The sequence below is a fragment of the Nilaparvata lugens genome, chromosome 4 (genome assembly GCF_014356525.2).
Source record: "Nilaparvata lugens isolate BPH chromosome 4, ASM1435652v1, whole genome shotgun sequence".
Taxonomy (NCBI): domain Eukaryota; kingdom Metazoa; phylum Arthropoda; class Insecta; order Hemiptera; family Delphacidae; genus Nilaparvata; species Nilaparvata lugens.
The window spans coordinates 54892516-54908982 of record NC_052507.1 but is presented as its reverse complement, the minus strand read 5'-3'; the positions used below and the strand labels follow the sequence as shown (position 1 = coordinate 54908982).

At 33.3% G+C, this 16467-nt stretch overlaps 2 protein-coding genes across 2 annotated transcripts in view; one reads left to right on the top strand and one right to left on the bottom strand.

Moving 5' to 3' along the window:
• The first annotated feature begins 1003 nt into the window (after positions 1-1003).
• The window catches only part of LOC111061636 (exocyst complex component 4), a 53772-nt gene continuing 38308 nt past the window's right edge, over positions 1004-16467 (top strand). Inside the window, exons 1-5 of the mRNA XM_039425888.1 lie at positions 1004-1184; positions 2771-2932; positions 9067-9236; positions 12103-12259; positions 13237-13484. Coding sequence (XP_039281822.1) covers positions 1125-1184; positions 2771-2932; positions 9067-9236; positions 12103-12259; positions 13237-13484 — 797 coding nt within the window. The 5' untranslated portion in view covers positions 1004-1124. The remainder of the gene's footprint in view (positions 1185-2770; positions 2933-9066; positions 9237-12102; positions 12260-13236; positions 13485-16467) is intronic.
• On the bottom strand, positions 6119-8102 carry LOC111062971 (transmembrane protein 68-like). The gene has a single exon (XM_039425891.1). The coding sequence runs from the start codon at positions 7132-7134 to the stop codon at positions 6190-6192; it is 945 nt and encodes a 314-aa protein (XP_039281825.1). The 5' UTR covers positions 7135-8102; the 3' UTR covers positions 6119-6189.

Below are 16467 nucleotides of genomic sequence, written 5' to 3'. Positions count from 1 at the left end.
GAGAGCCACTCGCCTTCACTTGTCTTTATTGTCCATTTTCTCGTTTGATCTCGCCTCGACAAGAATTGGAGCGATGGCTTAGGCCCAACTCACACTTACGCGACTCAGGTCGAGAAGAAACTCGACTCTAGTCGAAAGCATGTGTTTTCAAATGGTGACGTCGCGGAGACTAGAATCGACTGGTCTGAGTGTCACCATTTGGAAACACATGCTCTCGACTAGAGTCGAGTCTCTTCTCGACCGGAGTCGCGTAAGTGTGAGTTGAGCCACAGTCCCCATTAACACTCTTGCGTTCGTCATCATTTCTACGAACTCGGCGAGAATAAACCATACTGACATTACAGATTGAAGCGAATCTCACTAGTGACTACATTCCACACAGGGTTGGTGAAAATTTATTGTAGAAACAGCTGAATATTTCCTACAGAAATATAATTTGACCGTTGGTTTCTTTAGGGATTCTTTCCGATTAAAAAAAAACTACTATAATCTGTGGCATCAAAATTTTGGTCCGTCATTTTGAATCCTTTTTTCTTAATCTTTTTTTAATGTAAAGGTGGTCATACATGATTTCATATATTACACGTTTTATTATCTTATGTTTGAAAAAGGAAGTTAGATCAGGGGATCAATTTTCATAGCGACAAGGAAAGTTGTGTGTGAGTGCACCACACCAGATTTTTTACTTTCTCAATAAGTAAATGAATAGCATTGCTATATTTTATTCATGATTATTTAACGATTTATAATAATTTGTACGTTGAGCAGCCGCAGCTTTTTCAAATATCTAGCGGGTATTGACCCAGTGTAGCCAACATAATTAATGAAATGCTCTCCCTCACCATCAATGTCAAATCGCCTAGAACTATCTTCTCAGCGATTATATACGTTTTTTTATTGATAATTTAATCTTTAACGAAGTTTTATTAATATTTTCAACGTAAATTTTATTTATAAAATAATCAGGCGGTCTTTGAAGGGTAGCCGTTCGTGTGCGTGCGAAAGTGTGTTCGTATTTGTTGTATATTGTGCTGACATTTGACATGTCAACTTGAAATGAAACTTACAGATTACAATGATTTGATAAATTCGATTCAACAAACAGGAAATAGTTTACGGAAACCATGTCTTCGGTTCCGCCCCCTACAAAACCTCCAAGAGGAATTAAAAGCCCGAAAGAAAAGGTAAACTTTTAACACCCACTAACCTCAAAGATTTTAGGTTATAGTGCTTAAGTTATTATCTTTTTAATTTTTCTATTTAAAATTTATTTTATTGTTCACTTGTCATAAGTATAAATTATTTTACTCTTATTGTAATATCAACTTTTATCAAGTACCTAATTTTTTTTAATATTTTATACAAATGGTTTAGTTTCTCCCTTAACCTAATTAACTGCATAGTTCTAGAAACTACTGAATAATAATTATTGAAAATGACGAGTAGAATATAAGTTTATATTATTGATATCATCCTCTATTCCATTAACTTCTTTATTTTATAATAATTATTGCACTTTTTTAAAATTCATTAATTTTATCTCTTTTAGAACCAAGTATATTTGACATTTTTTGATTGTTGTTTCAAGCTAAACTTATCCAAAGGTCTATTCCTTAGCGATAACTCAAGCCGCGCGGCTCGATTAGTTGTTAAAAAATAATGTACCTCGAGACTCATGAAAAAGGTATAAAAAAACTTTAGATAAGTAACTTAATTAGATGATAATGGTTAGAGTATTCAATATACATTTTAAAATATACTAACTTACTTTGTGTTGATTTGAAAAAGAAAAATGATTTATACGTTTTAATCCCAACTCATATGGTTTGGTTTAATTAACTTTTATATTCTGTGTAGAATACATAGAACTCTTCCTTCTCTTTTTATTTATCAAGAATGCTGATTTGAATAGTAGGCTATGCTTTATTATAGCTAATTATCCATCACAATAGTTGACATTTGATGGAAGCATATCTGTGGAGCAGTCAAGTGCAATTAGGCCTACATGGTTTCCAAGGTCAAATGTTGTTTAATAATTGAAAAATGATATTCATGCAAGCACTCTTTTCATATCAATTTCAAAATATTGTCTTATAACGCTTCTAAATTGTTATTTATTTCTCAGTTGGTTGTTTTCCTTTGTATCCATAATCCCTATTCATTCATTGATTGTTCCATTTGAGGATTGATGTAATACACCGTCTAGCATTCTATAAAAAACTACTTCTTAACAACAAACAGGATTACAAGGTTGTCTATAATTAATCTAAAAGACAATTCAGAAGAAGTATCATGTTATCGTCAGACAGCATTCATTTGCAAGTTTTATAAAATACTACTTAGGCCTAATACATATAGAATAATAAAATAGACTAATACAAATATTAGAAAAAAATGGTTCAACTCCCACAATTTTTATTTAAACTTATTCCATTTACTAACAACAATTTGTAAACTTAAGACCCACAAGACACAAAGTTAAATCTCAGATATCGTTTGATGATCATATTCTGGGACATTTTGGCCAGCAAATCTCATCAGAAATACAAGACCCTCTGCCTCTGTTGATGTTCGTTCCATTTATTAATTACTCTTCTATTATCACTGAGTCCAGCTTTTTTGTTTATAAAATCGAATACCTACCTCAATAGGTAACAAGCTTATGTACAAGCAATAAGCAGTATGTTATTAGTAAATATGTATAAAAGGATATGCATGTATTGCGTGTTTACTTGAATAGTGTATTATATTTATGTGTTTGCTATTATAGAGTGGCTTGCTTATGACTGTGATTCGCACTCTGTCGACGAGCGAATCGAATGAACAGCGCGACAAAGAGAAGGCAAAATTGGAGAGAGAGTACAAGAAAAGCGACCAGCAGCTCGATGAACTCATTTCGGTGCACGATAAGGACCTCACCCAGGTTATGCAGGTGTGTACTTTATTCATTCTTCAAAAATTTTATAATTAGCTTTGATGATAAAATTCTAACTAGATGATGTTTGTCAAGTTTAAATTAACTCTATTGGTCTATAATAAAGTATAATCAATTTCCCTTCGAAAATGTTATAGCCTACCAAACTCATCGAAAGTTCAAATTATGTTTCCAATCGGTAAAAGAAGTGATAAGTTCCAAATTTCCAATGCAATTTGTTTGGAATATTAATCTTCGGATTTGTACCACGTGACAGTCAATAGCCATACTGTGGGTAATATAGTTATTTTCGCCCCACTTGGATGTAATGAGCTGGTTTTCGTGCGTCATATGGAGGCCGAAAATGATTGTTTTCTGACCAGGCCGGTAAAAGTTTTACGGCCCTAGGGCTGTAAAATAACCTTGAAGTCAGCTGATTCTGATTTGATGTGAACGTGTTTACAAAATGGTTTATGAAACGGAATCAGTTTATGCTTCTAGAATTGAATAAGTAATCTGCAATAAGATACTATCATTTTATTTGGATGAATAAAATACAGATAATATATATATTATAAACTATTCAAATTCGATTTTCAGAGTAGGATAGAACTTCTAACCTAAACTTCCGAAGTCAATGACAACAAGCATTGTTGACGTTGACATTCAGATTGGCCAAATTTCAAGTGTGCTAAAACAGCTGATCAAAAAACTTTTTATTATTTGTGTTTATTATTCAAGAATCAAAACATTTATAATAATATCATCTTATAGTCATTTGGAAGAATAAAAAGTATAAACTCAATTTTAGGGATTATAAAACAAATATTACAGATAGTCGTATAGCTGAGAGTCACTTATTACTTTATCAAGGCTATCCTCTAATGTTACGATTTGCCGAATATTTTCGACTTTACAGTCGTAAACCAGAACTGCAGTGCCAGTCGATTCTGATGCAGGTGCACAGTAGTTTGGTTGCTCTTGCAATTAGCTGTTCTAGAAGACTTCGCCTGTCAGAAATGTCCAGTGAAACGTGATGTTAGCGACTGGTCAAATATAAAAATAATTATAAGTCACACTTAGGAATGGGCCCAGAACCCATAACTCGTAATTTGAGTGAAAGTGATTCAAAATGAGTCATATATGACCCAAGTGTTTTTGGGTCTTTTTGTGTAGTTGAGAAGTTGATATTGTGGTAATTATTAATATTGAATAAAAATGAAAAAGACTAAGAAATTGTCAAAAAACCACAGATTTATTTATACTTAGAAAGACCGGTTTCGGTTATTACACCATTGTAAATCCGAGAATAAAGAGATTTATTATTCTGAAAAAGAGATTTATCAGAGATTGACAATGGTGTAATAACCGAAACCGGTCTTTCTAAGTATCAATAAATCTGTGGTTTTTTGACAATCAGTCTTTTTCATTCAATGTTTTTTGGTCTGGTTGTAGTCCAATTCTTGGAACTAAGGTCTGGTTGATTGATTGAGTACTTTATTTATGTAGATTACAATATATAGGCTTAGGTTACAATATATACTGGCTTAGGTACAATATACTGGTTGATACATTTATATAGCTTGAGGGTCACTCATTGTTACACAAAACAATATCTAGGAATAATGGAGATTTTGATGGATACCACTAGCCCTTTCCTCGTTTCATCGTTGAAACATTTCCCTGCTCTCCTACTTGATCTCACAAGAATTTTGTTTGTAATAGATAAGATCAAACTAGTACTCAGTCAAGTACCGGTAGCTCTCAATAATTTCAAATTTAATCTAGCTGTGTGTGTTGTTTATTGCTCCCTGAAAGATTTTCACTGATTTCTCACTTCACTAATGGTTTTCCTAACTAAATGCTAGACCATCTATCATTAGCACAATTATGGAATACGCCGTAAATGCGTATTCTCATCAATTGGGATTTAATTATGAAATTCGGTTTATCAGGGCATAAGAAAAAGTAAAGTTGTGTTGTTATAAAACACAATTGAATAGCTCATGAATCAGTCACCCACTCGAATTCAAAGAGCTAGTTTGGCTGAATTATATTTATGTGATAAATTTTGTTATGGGGAAGTCAAATTCCGATTCAATAGTGACTCATAACATCATTGGCCGAGCTTCATTAAGCCCAATCTTCTTTACAGGATGCGAATTGTTTTATTGGGAGAATGAATTTCTTAGAATAAAAAGCTTATTTTCAGATAAATCTTATCTGCTATAATAGATTATCTGTTAAATTGGGAGATAAAAAAATGAATGATGAGAACTTTTCAAAGGAATCTTTGATGGAAAAGTTTACTGTATACTGTATATTAAGATATTGATTTTACACTGTATAACTCAATTAAATTTTCATTCAATCCATGACCATGTCTTTACTCTGGATAGATGTCGTCAGAGAAATTAAAAAACATAAACGTTCATAAAATTTACACTATCGAGATGGCATGTAAAAAGAGACAAAACGAGCGATCTCCTCTTCAGTCAAAGAATAGAGTGGAAGGTTGAGAAGTTTATCTTGAAGCACATTTTAATTTTTTTCATCTTCCAATTCACGGACTTGGAAAAATCCTACCTTCTAAAAACTACCTGAATGCTGCGAAATTTTTTTGAAAATTCTAATCAACAAATGAACAGTCACGGACAGCAACTGCAAACTGAGTGTTAACAATTTGAAAGGAAAGATAGAATGGAATTGAATTTGCACAATAGAAAGACTTTGGAAATTTCTCTCCGTTAATCAAAGAATTTCATAGAACTGATTAGAAAGAATCAAAGAACTTTATTATTATTTTATCGACTGCTGAACACCATCATCTTTATTGCTAAGAAAAAACTTGAACATAAATCAATGCCATTTCGAAAGCAAGCCAATAACATCTCAAAAGGAGAATGCTGTTAATTTGATATTTTTCATTTGGAAGAAAAATGTCTGAACTAACCAATCATATGTTTATCTAATTCGTTCCATCCTTAATAATTAATTGAGAACAAAGTTTATTATAGGAAGATTTACTTCAAAGTGTCAGCATCCCTTATCAAAAAATAATATATATAGACCACTTACCATTCAAGCAAAGCACAAATAAATAAGATAAATAGTTAAAAAGTAAATCTCACTATAGAATAGCTTGATTCAAGATATTTGAGATGACAGTATTATTTAGGATAAAACAAATGAAATGCAATCAAATTGTTGAATAATATTTTATTTCAATTTCATTCAATCCACATCCACAGACGTGTTCAATTTATTTCTCATAATTATTCATCCTTACAGTGTGTCGGAAAAGTGATCCACCTCTCCATTAATCCTCTCATGATGGAGCCCGGTATCCGCTGGTTGGTCTCAATTAGATCCCTCATAGCAGCCAATACTTTCACTTGTAACTGCTCAGGAGTTAGACTTCCATCATATGCAATAGGTTTCCCAATATGTGTTGTCAGTTTTACAGGGAATCCACCATAGATAGGCATCATCGGAAAACGTAACCATGAGTACAGTCTTAACCAAAACCTTTTTCCGACCGAGATAGTCCTGAACGCCTCTCGTACATTCACTGTAAAAACTGGCACAATCGGTACCTGGGATTCTAGTGCTACCTTAGCGAAACCCACACGCTTTTTCCATAATAGATCGTAGTAGGAGTCGCCAAACTGGGCCTCATACACACCTCCCGGTGATATCGCTAGTAGGTTATTGCTTTTGAGGACTGTAGAACAAGTTTGTACAGTTCCTGGTATTACTTTCAAAGCTTCTGTCAGTATTCCAAAACCAGGTACTTTGAATAAGAATCGGTCAGCTACGGTGTGCACTAACCTGTTTTTTAGCAAGTATATTTTTGAGATCAAGTAGTAAAGATCTATCGGGATTGCTCCGTGGTAGTATACCAGTAATGCGGGGGTGTCTTGAGGGATGTTTTGTAAACCTTGCACGGTGTAACCATGCCAAATCCATCCATGTGCATCCCAGATCGCAGAGCATGTTTTGAGCGCACCGTGCCATACGTTGACATCATAAGCATGCTGCAAACGATGTCGGTGAAACTTGTAGATGTACATTATGACTGCGGTCGAGTAGAGCAGGAAGACTATGACAAAAGGCAGGAGGAATGTGACAAGTAGAGGAGATAAGAGCCACAGAATGAAGCCGAGATCGACATTTCCGAGGAGATGATCAACGCTAGGGAACCAGTCGTTGATGATCATAGTTAGTTGAGTTTGTGGAATGTTGCAGTTTAAATAAGAGGTCGTTGATTAACGTAAATGGATTAACTGTTAGGATGATTCGACTGTCTGTTTTGTGAAGTAGAGATTTCTTGATTTGAATCCAGTCTTTGAACAATATTTTTTTGTGGAAATTTGTCGTTGAAATAACGCGTTATAGTTGATCAAAGTTATAGGAGATCAACTATTAGGATGATTGAGTTGTCTAATTATATTTATTCAAACAGAGATTTTTTTATGAATTTAGCTATTGATTGATATGTTGTTTGGTTTAGGTTGTGGAATGCTGCCGTTAAAATAACAGGTTGTAATTGATTAAATAACTAAATGTATATTATTTTTTAATGAATAAATTTGTAGATTAGGTTGGTTATGCTTGTAGAAAGCAGTCGTTAATAAAAGTTAAAAAAGTATTAGGTAATCTGACTCTAAGAATGTGTTGAATTAAGAGTTAAATACTAAATTGAACTTCTAGAATAAGTTGAAATAATTATTAGTTTGTAGGAATACGTTAAAAGTAATAAGTTGATTGATGTAAATAGTCTGTAGGAATACGTTAAAAGTAATAGTCTAAGTTGATTAACGTAAACAGATTAATGTTTTGCATACGGTAATTTCTATCTTAGAATACGTTAAAATAATTACCATACCATAAGTCATAAATCCTTTTTCAATTTAAAATCCTAACAACATATAAAAAATAAGTCTCAAATAGATAACAGCAATTATTCTACCTTAATAGCAGCATAACTGTTAATAAGGTCAAGTTATAATCATCAGATTTTTAAGTCACAAATTCACAGAATATTTAAGTAATTGGATTCATGAAATATCTACAAAATAACATTATCCAAGATTAAACTGTATAGGAGTTGAAAAATATGCAACAGAAACTTAACCTATAAAATTAGTGACAAGCTGACAATATTCATGGTTGACGTTTCGCAGCTGATTGGAAATATCGAAATGAGTTCGATAGTCGATATTTATATCGATCTATTGGATACCTTTCAATACTTTGAAGACGGGGTTTTTTGTTTAGTGTCCTGTTTTCTATATTGTTTTTTTTAGCTATTTTATTTTTCTAATTGAGAGAAATGCGTATATTTTGTAAAAAAAACCTCACACACTGATTTGTGTTGAATGAGTACTGTTATTTACAATACGGCATATGGCAAATAAATAATTTATTTGTATATTGTTTTCTTTTTGGCTATTTTATTTTTCAATTGAGAAAAATGTGTATATTTTGTAAAAAAATCCTCACACACTGATTTGTGTTGAATGAGTACTGTTATTTACTATACGGCATATGGCAAATAAATAAATAATTTATTTGTTTCTCTATGTGAAAAGCAAGTACATTGTTTGAAATTGTATTAAAAAATGTAATATTCAAATACATTTCAGAATCATACTTGAAAGGTTTCTAAACATAACATAAAATCTCAGTGGGTTTAAATTGAATTATTAATTTTTATTTACATTTTTGATGCAGTATTCATAAACTGTTCTTAGCCAAGCACGCTTGGCCTGTTCATAACAGAAACCTGTCAGATTATGAGAATCGTTAAAGAAGTTAAAATAATCGTTTTCTTGGTCTAACAAAGCGTGATTACCCAATGCCTTGTACATACTATTGACATGAAAATGAAAAATCGTTTATAGAGTTAAAAATTTGATGATCTAAAATCGTTTATCGGTACCTACTTTATCAACCTTATCTTTTTAGTTATTGTATTAAGATTTTTGATTTTCTCACTCTTCATTAGTCCGTACGCCATTTTGTAATTTTATTCAATTTTCATATCAATTTTATATTATCGAGAAGTAGAAATAAAAAATCCATGTACCCTTTTTAAGAATGTTTACTAGTTTTACATTACATTTTTGTCTAAATGTTTCTGATTGCAGACATTCAGTAAGGTGTCGGCACTGGTGAACAATTCTAGGGAGAAAATAAGACTGGTGAAGGAGAACCTGCAGGCGTGTAAAACGCTGCTCAGCTGTCGGCGAGACGAACTGAAAAAGCTCTGGTTGGAGGGAATCGAGCACAAACACTTGTTGCAGTTGCTAGAAGAAATGTAAGTAAATATAATGCAAGTACAGTAGAACCTTTATAATTCGTAGTTGACGGGAACAAGCGTTTTCTACGAATTGTGCACGGTACGAATTATATGGTGCTATGTTGGTGAAGGGTGAGGAAGAGGAGGCTAATTTTAGATGGTGATGAAGGAATCGCTTGAATTGTGGAATGCCAAATATTTTATGAGCAATCACAAATATTATGGCTAAAATGGAAAATTTCTAAAAATTTATAAAATTTGAATTTCAAATTTTCAAAAAATATTGACATATTTTGAAAGTTTCAAATAAAGAATGTTCAGAATTTTATAACAGATCTTTAAAAATTCAATCAAATCAATTTTTTACTTTCGATTTGAACGAATAAATCACTGCGAATTATCGAGGGGACCGAAATATATTGCTTTCTTATGAATTATAAAGGTCTTTGAAGGGACCGAGCTTCCATTAATAGCCTAATCATAAAGTTTTACGAATTATAGAGGTCCGAATTATCGAGGTTCTACTGTATGTAAGAATATAAGTATTTTATAAGAAATGAAGTAATGTGAGAAAGCCCTGGGCCCGTTAGTAAAGTTCTGGCCCGTTATTGTTCACAGTAGGCTATTCATAAACTATTTACCAAAAAATTTTAACAAATAAATGTGTACTCTATGCCGATGATACTACTCTCATGTCATCCAATTCACTCTCAGATATAAATTCTGTCATTACTAGCTATATGAAAGAAAGGTCCTACCTCTAGTTCTCTACCAATGACTTGATTGTAAATGAAAATAAAACAGAGCATATAATTTTCAGCTTAAGAGCAGGTGGCATTGGTGTCAATAGCCAGACGGTAAAGCTTCTTGGAATAAATTTAGATTCTGGTCTTACCTGGGGATCTCATACTGATGCTCTATGCACACGTTTAAGTAGAGTAATTTTCCTGCTGAGGAGACTCAAAAATTGTACTAGCTCTGGCTTGGTATTAAAGGCTTATTTTGCTTTATTTCATTCACACCTTTTGTTTGGAGGTCTTCTTTGGGGAAACTAGTGGAGCTGGGGAGGTTTTCCTCTGCCAAAAAAGAGCCTCAAGAACTGTTTTCAGTATGAGTGTAAAAGACTCATGTAAGCCAATATTTATAGAGCATGGTATACTCACTCTGCCTAGCATCTTCATCTTACAAAGCTTATGTATATAAAGGGAAACCTTCCATCACTAAATGTCAGGGGTGCAAATCATAGTCATGACACCCGAAACCGAAACATGATAGACTTAGAGTATGCTAGGCTAACAAAGACGCAAAACTCCCATCTCAACACTGGAATAAAACTTTTTAATAAAAAGTTTTTCAACCATTGCTAGGCTAACAAAGACGCAAAACTCCCATCTCAACACTGGAATAAAACTTTTTAATAAATTACCGTTGAGTGCTAGAGAGGCAGATGGGAAAGTATTCAAGGTTACCATCATTGAATGGTTGAAAAAGAAAGCATTTTACTCGGTAGGAGAGTTTTTAGCTGGGAGTACTACTACTGATGTCACATTTTGAAATTGTTCCCTTTTCTTATAATATAAACGTATAGACTTTTAATTATCTGAACTTACTGATAAGTGACTGAATGTTTTATGTAGCCTACAGTGTGTGAATGCATTAATTTTATTGATACATTGTATTTTGTACTTTCATTTGTTCTGTGACTTTGTCAATGCTCTTGAACGGGACGACAATAAATGATTCTTGATTCTTGAAGCAAATGGATGTAGTGAAAAAACTCTTAAACAAATAATATCAATTTAATACGAAATTTTTTTTTTATTTATTTATTGTATAAAATACTATAATCATAATACAATTATGACATTGGAGAAAAAACTAGGCTAAGCCTGTACTATTTCTCTCCAAAAAATTCCGATAAAATGTTAATGTTTTCCAAAAGATAAGCTATATAGTCACACACTGCTTCGTCACTTGATTTTCGGTCCAGAAATGATTATTTAAAATTTTGAAGGTTGATTTTATACTCTAAATGAATCACAATAAATTAAAGACTAAAATAAAAATAACTAAAATAATTGAATACAATTGCGAAAGGACGTATTGATTAATAAAGAGTGAAAAATCTAAGTTCCTAGCTTCATACAATAATTAATTAAAATGAGGTTGATAAATGACCGTATCTATAAACTATTTTCAAAAATCCGTAAGCTCACACAGAGAGCGATCCCAAAAATAATAATTAGGGGTTGAAGTAAAATATAATTTGATTGATAAACCAGTTTTCAAAATCAATAGAACTTGCACAGAGAATTTCATTCTGGAGTTGAAATTTTGAGTTATTTGTCAAAAACCGTTAATTGTCAACATTGAAGATATTTATTGTCAATAATCACAGAAATCAAGTTTAAAATAATCAAAAAGACATAATATAGTACATTTATGGAAAACCAGTGTGTTTCAATACAATTCTGAAATATTAGCTACAGAATGAGCTTCCAAGAGATTGCCGTGCAGTTTTGAATCACTCTTTATAATTTGGTGACTGTGGTCTTATTGAGTTTGTTTTACCATTTTGAGAACTTGTTTGTACTTCTCTTCATAACTTTAGATTGATTTGTCTGCAAATTAGTGACATCAATAAGATATCTATTTTATAATAACTATAAAACCATTTCTGAGCTGCAGTATTCCTGTTCAATTGTTATGTGAATAAAAAAAAATCAGAGTACCCTTTCAATATTTTAAATTTTAATCATCATGAATTTTAATCCCTTTTTGATTTAAATTTTTATCCCCAGACAAAATAGTAAACAATGATTGCTATGTGTTCTATGCTTTGGGAATCGTTTATTATGTCTGAGTCATCGAGTTTCGGTTGCAGCAACCAGTTGCAAGAAGTGCCGTCGCAGCTGGCATCCTACTTGGCTCGCAAGCACTACCTGCACGCCACCCAGCTGCTGGTATCTCTCGACAATGTCAGTCTCAAGGGAGCCGACGGTCTTTCCGATCTCCGGGTCGAGTTGCACAATAAAACTCAGGTAACATCTGTTGATTACCTTCATTACTGTAGATGGTTCAGTCTCAAGGATAAGGTCGGATAGTGAAGAGAATTTGTGATAGGAAGCCCTGCTAGTTGTTGCAATTATTGCTATTATGAGAGAAACAGAGCAAATGCGCAATACTCAATTATCTAAAAACATTCTCAATTTTTTTATTTATCAACAGTTCTGTGAAGAAGGTATCCTCAAAATTTCATGATTTTATCTGCTAACAAATTTATACGATCTGTTTAGAAAATTTAAAATTCAGGTGCCCGTTTTTGTTTAAGTAATAATAGAAAAAAGCTTTTTCTAAAAAAGTTTTTTGTTTTGATAAATTAATAGTATTTAAATAAAAAATTATGCAAGTGAAAAGTTCACAAAAACCTTAGGCTGGCCACTAACGGTAGGACATGTACAGTCATGTTTATCATGCATACACACATGTTCATCTTGCATGTTTTGTCATAGCGAGAGGCTTCTAACATAAAATTAACAACCAATAACAATAATTAAACCACTGGAAAATTAAAAATTATTATGCTAGAAAAATAATTAACCTCAAATAAAGCAGCAAAGAATAAATCGGAGATACAAAAACCTAACCTCCAAAATTTTGCTCGAAGCCTTCCGCTATGCTGACTCAGCAATGTATGACGACATGTTGTGTCCTACCGTTAGTGCCACAGCTTTAAAGTAATAGGAGCCTTAATGACTATGTCTGCTGTTGCCAGCGGCGTCGTGACCGTCCTTCAATTTGTGATGTTTCCAATCTCCCAGAACTATGCTATGTCTGCCTCTGGCGCTTTGTGGTTGAGAACTAGAGTCAGTCTATGGTGAAAAATCAAAGTTTTATAATACGGTCAGTGCGGTTCGTAGTAAACTTTGATTGCTATTTGTTTAACAGATCAAACTTCAAAAGCAAACGTTTACTATAAACAGATAATTTTCTCACGGTTTGTTGTGCTATCGATTAGGCCCTGCACACGAAGCTACTGGAGGAACTGAATGACCAGCTGTACGTGCAGTCAACGCAGGACGTGTTGGTGAGTCGACTGCAGCGACAGGGCTCGGGTGGGAGGGGGGAGAGGAGGGAGTCGACCACTGTCACGCCGGTGCAGGCGATGATGAAGCGTGAACACAGCTCGGCATCGCTCCAGAGCCAAAGCCAGGGCAACACGCCCAACGCTAGGAAGATGTTGGACTTTAGCGGCTATGATAGCAAGTGAGTGCTGGCTTTAGTCCCAATCAAGTTCTAATTTGTATCTAAAGGTTGATGCACATTAAATCAAAAGGTCTGAAAGGCACCTGGTCTGAATTAATTGAGCTGGATCACACGTATCAGTGTTTGGCAGATTGAAAATATAATATTCATGAATTCTTGAAGCTGTGCAAAGGCTAAAAATAAACTTCCTTCTGGTGATATTTTTTCAAAGTTTTTCGATTTGTATACTATCAAGCTATCAAAATGAAAAAGTTTTCTCAGGAAAACATTTTTTTCGATCATTACTTTTTGAGATATGAGCGCCTAAAGTTTAAATTTTTGGGACAGAACATTTCAAGTTCGGTAAGAGATAAATCCATGAAATTTAGATGATAGATTCTTCATGGTATTGTTGATCTAATAAAACAAACATTTTCTGAAAATATCAATTTACTAAAAAATTACCAAGAATAACTTTTAGTTGAGTTATTTTCGGTCATTCTTGGTAAATTGAATAACTTTCTCACGAATAACTTGCTCATACCTCGAAAAGTAATGATCGGAAAAAAATGTTTTCCTTAGAAAACTCTTTCATTTTGATAGCTTTGTAGTATACAAATAGAAAAACTTCGAAAAATATCACCAGTAGGAAGTTTATTTTTATCCTTTGCACAGCCTTAATGGACTATTCACACTCAGCAAGACCGAGCAAGTATGAATAGAACAAGTAGAATGAATAGAGCAAGTATTAATCTATAGGAACATAATATTCTCACTGTATGTACCGGTCACTTTCACTGACACTCATATGTGGGAATCCAGCTTAAATCTTGATAGATTTATCCATATACACGGTGAGATTCTCCTTGAGGCAGGGCTTCGGATTCACTGTGTAGTCGCATTAGCTCTTGTAACTTGGATGAAGATGATGATAAGACAAGAACATCTTTTGGAATTTAGTGGATGCAAGTGAGTGCATGTAAAGCTCCATCCACATACAGTTAATACAGATATGCTAGTTATTTGTATCAAGGGGCCTCTAATAGTCTGCAAGTAGTAAATGGTTTTACCATTTTAGATGGGTTCTGCACTAACACAAGTTGGGTGTCATTCATATTATGTGTGATATCTTAAAGTGCGAGTATTTCAACTTTTTGATATTTGTGTTTATTATCTAACATTATCAAAATATTTTGAATAATATTGTCATTTAAAAGCCAAACCCCAACCACCCTAAACTTTCCTTCCACCCTTTTGGACATAACCTTGTAGGTTGTGTTCATACACTCGACAAATTGAAATCTCGCAGATATGAGACACTCCTCATATAAGTCCATATTTGAACATTTAAACTCAAGTAGTTACGCAGTTTTACAACGAATTCACCAACAGTAAGTCACTTATCCAATATTTAGAGCTATTGGATACGGTTCCGACTGCTGGGTTCTATCTTGGGTTATCTCAAGTTATTGGTTTACAATGACTACCTCAAGACCCTATTTGAGTTGAGGAACAACATTGATAAGGACCAGAGAGCTCAAAATTACTTTCGACTAGAACAGTGTATTTAAATAATGGACGGGTTTCTCCTTATTTATACAATATTTAAAACTGAATAAAATTAGATAAAATAGAATTGTTGATGGCATCTTATGTGTTGCTCTAAGAATATAAATAAAATTAAGTTAGATTCGTACTTTTTTATTGAAAAACCAAATAAGCAATCCCCTCTGTATTTGACATTCTTATAATTCGTATATCTACCCTCTATTGTATTGTATTGTATTGTATTATGAAGTTTAATATTTCATGGTATACTTTCATGATAAGTTTCATACATTTATATCTGATCACACAGCTCAAGTATTCTCGGTATTTCATGAGGGAGATTTCAGGGTGCAGAAAAAGAGTTCAACAGGGGCGCATGATTGTGATGAACAGAACATAGAATGTTTGAGACAGGCATTAAGTATTGAGAACTGGAGGGTGGTCTATGACCAATCCGATCCAGATCTACAATTTATAAATTTCCATAGGAATCTGCTCTATCATTTCAAGGTACATTGTCCGGTCAAAACAGTCAGCAAGAGATTAAATGATAATAGGCTGAGAAAACGTTTGAAAGGTCAGTGGATGACTAAGGAGATAGAAATAATGAGATCTCTTCTAGAGATAGCAAAAACGAGAGTGAGTGAAGGAGTGGACATAGACATAAAACTACTTAAAAAAGTAAAGGAGCATTATAACAATAAGGTTGAAGAGGCAAAGAAAAAACATTTCAGTGAATATATACTTTCCTCTGCCAACAGAACCAAGTCTAGCTGGGAGATTGTGAATAGACTTAGAGGGAGTAACAAAAAAAGATCAATGCCCACCGAAATTGAATATAATAACAAACTGATTACAGGTAGCAAGTCCTTGCTGAAAGTTTTAATCACTTTTTTGTATCCATGGTTCCAGCAAATGAAAACTCTGCAGCACAAGAATCATTGAAAAAGAAAAGTCATAAAGAATGTTCCAAAATTTTTTTCTTTTTCCCACAAATGTCAATGAGGTTGTGGGAGTTATAAAAAACCTAAAAGCTAAAAAGTCTGTGGGCCCAGATGAAATCCCGGTGTCAGTAATTAAGGCATGTTGTCATGAAATAGCAGAACCATTGGTATCCATTATCAACTCAATGTTTAAGACAGGTACATTTCCAGACTTATTGAAAATAGCCAAAGTGATTCCTATCCTAAAAAATGGTAATGTTATGGATATTAATAATTATCGACCTATTTCAGTTATAAATACGTTGTCAAAGGTTTTTGAGAGTCTCATTCATGATAGAATTATGAGTTATCTGTTAAAATTCGATTTGCTTTTCAATTGTCAATATGGTTTTATGAAGGGAAAGTCAACAATCACTGCAGCGGTAATTTTTTTTGAGTCAATTGTGAAAGGGATTGATGCTGGTGATTATGTAACTGCGCTCCTATTGGACCTGTCAAGAGCCTTTAATAGT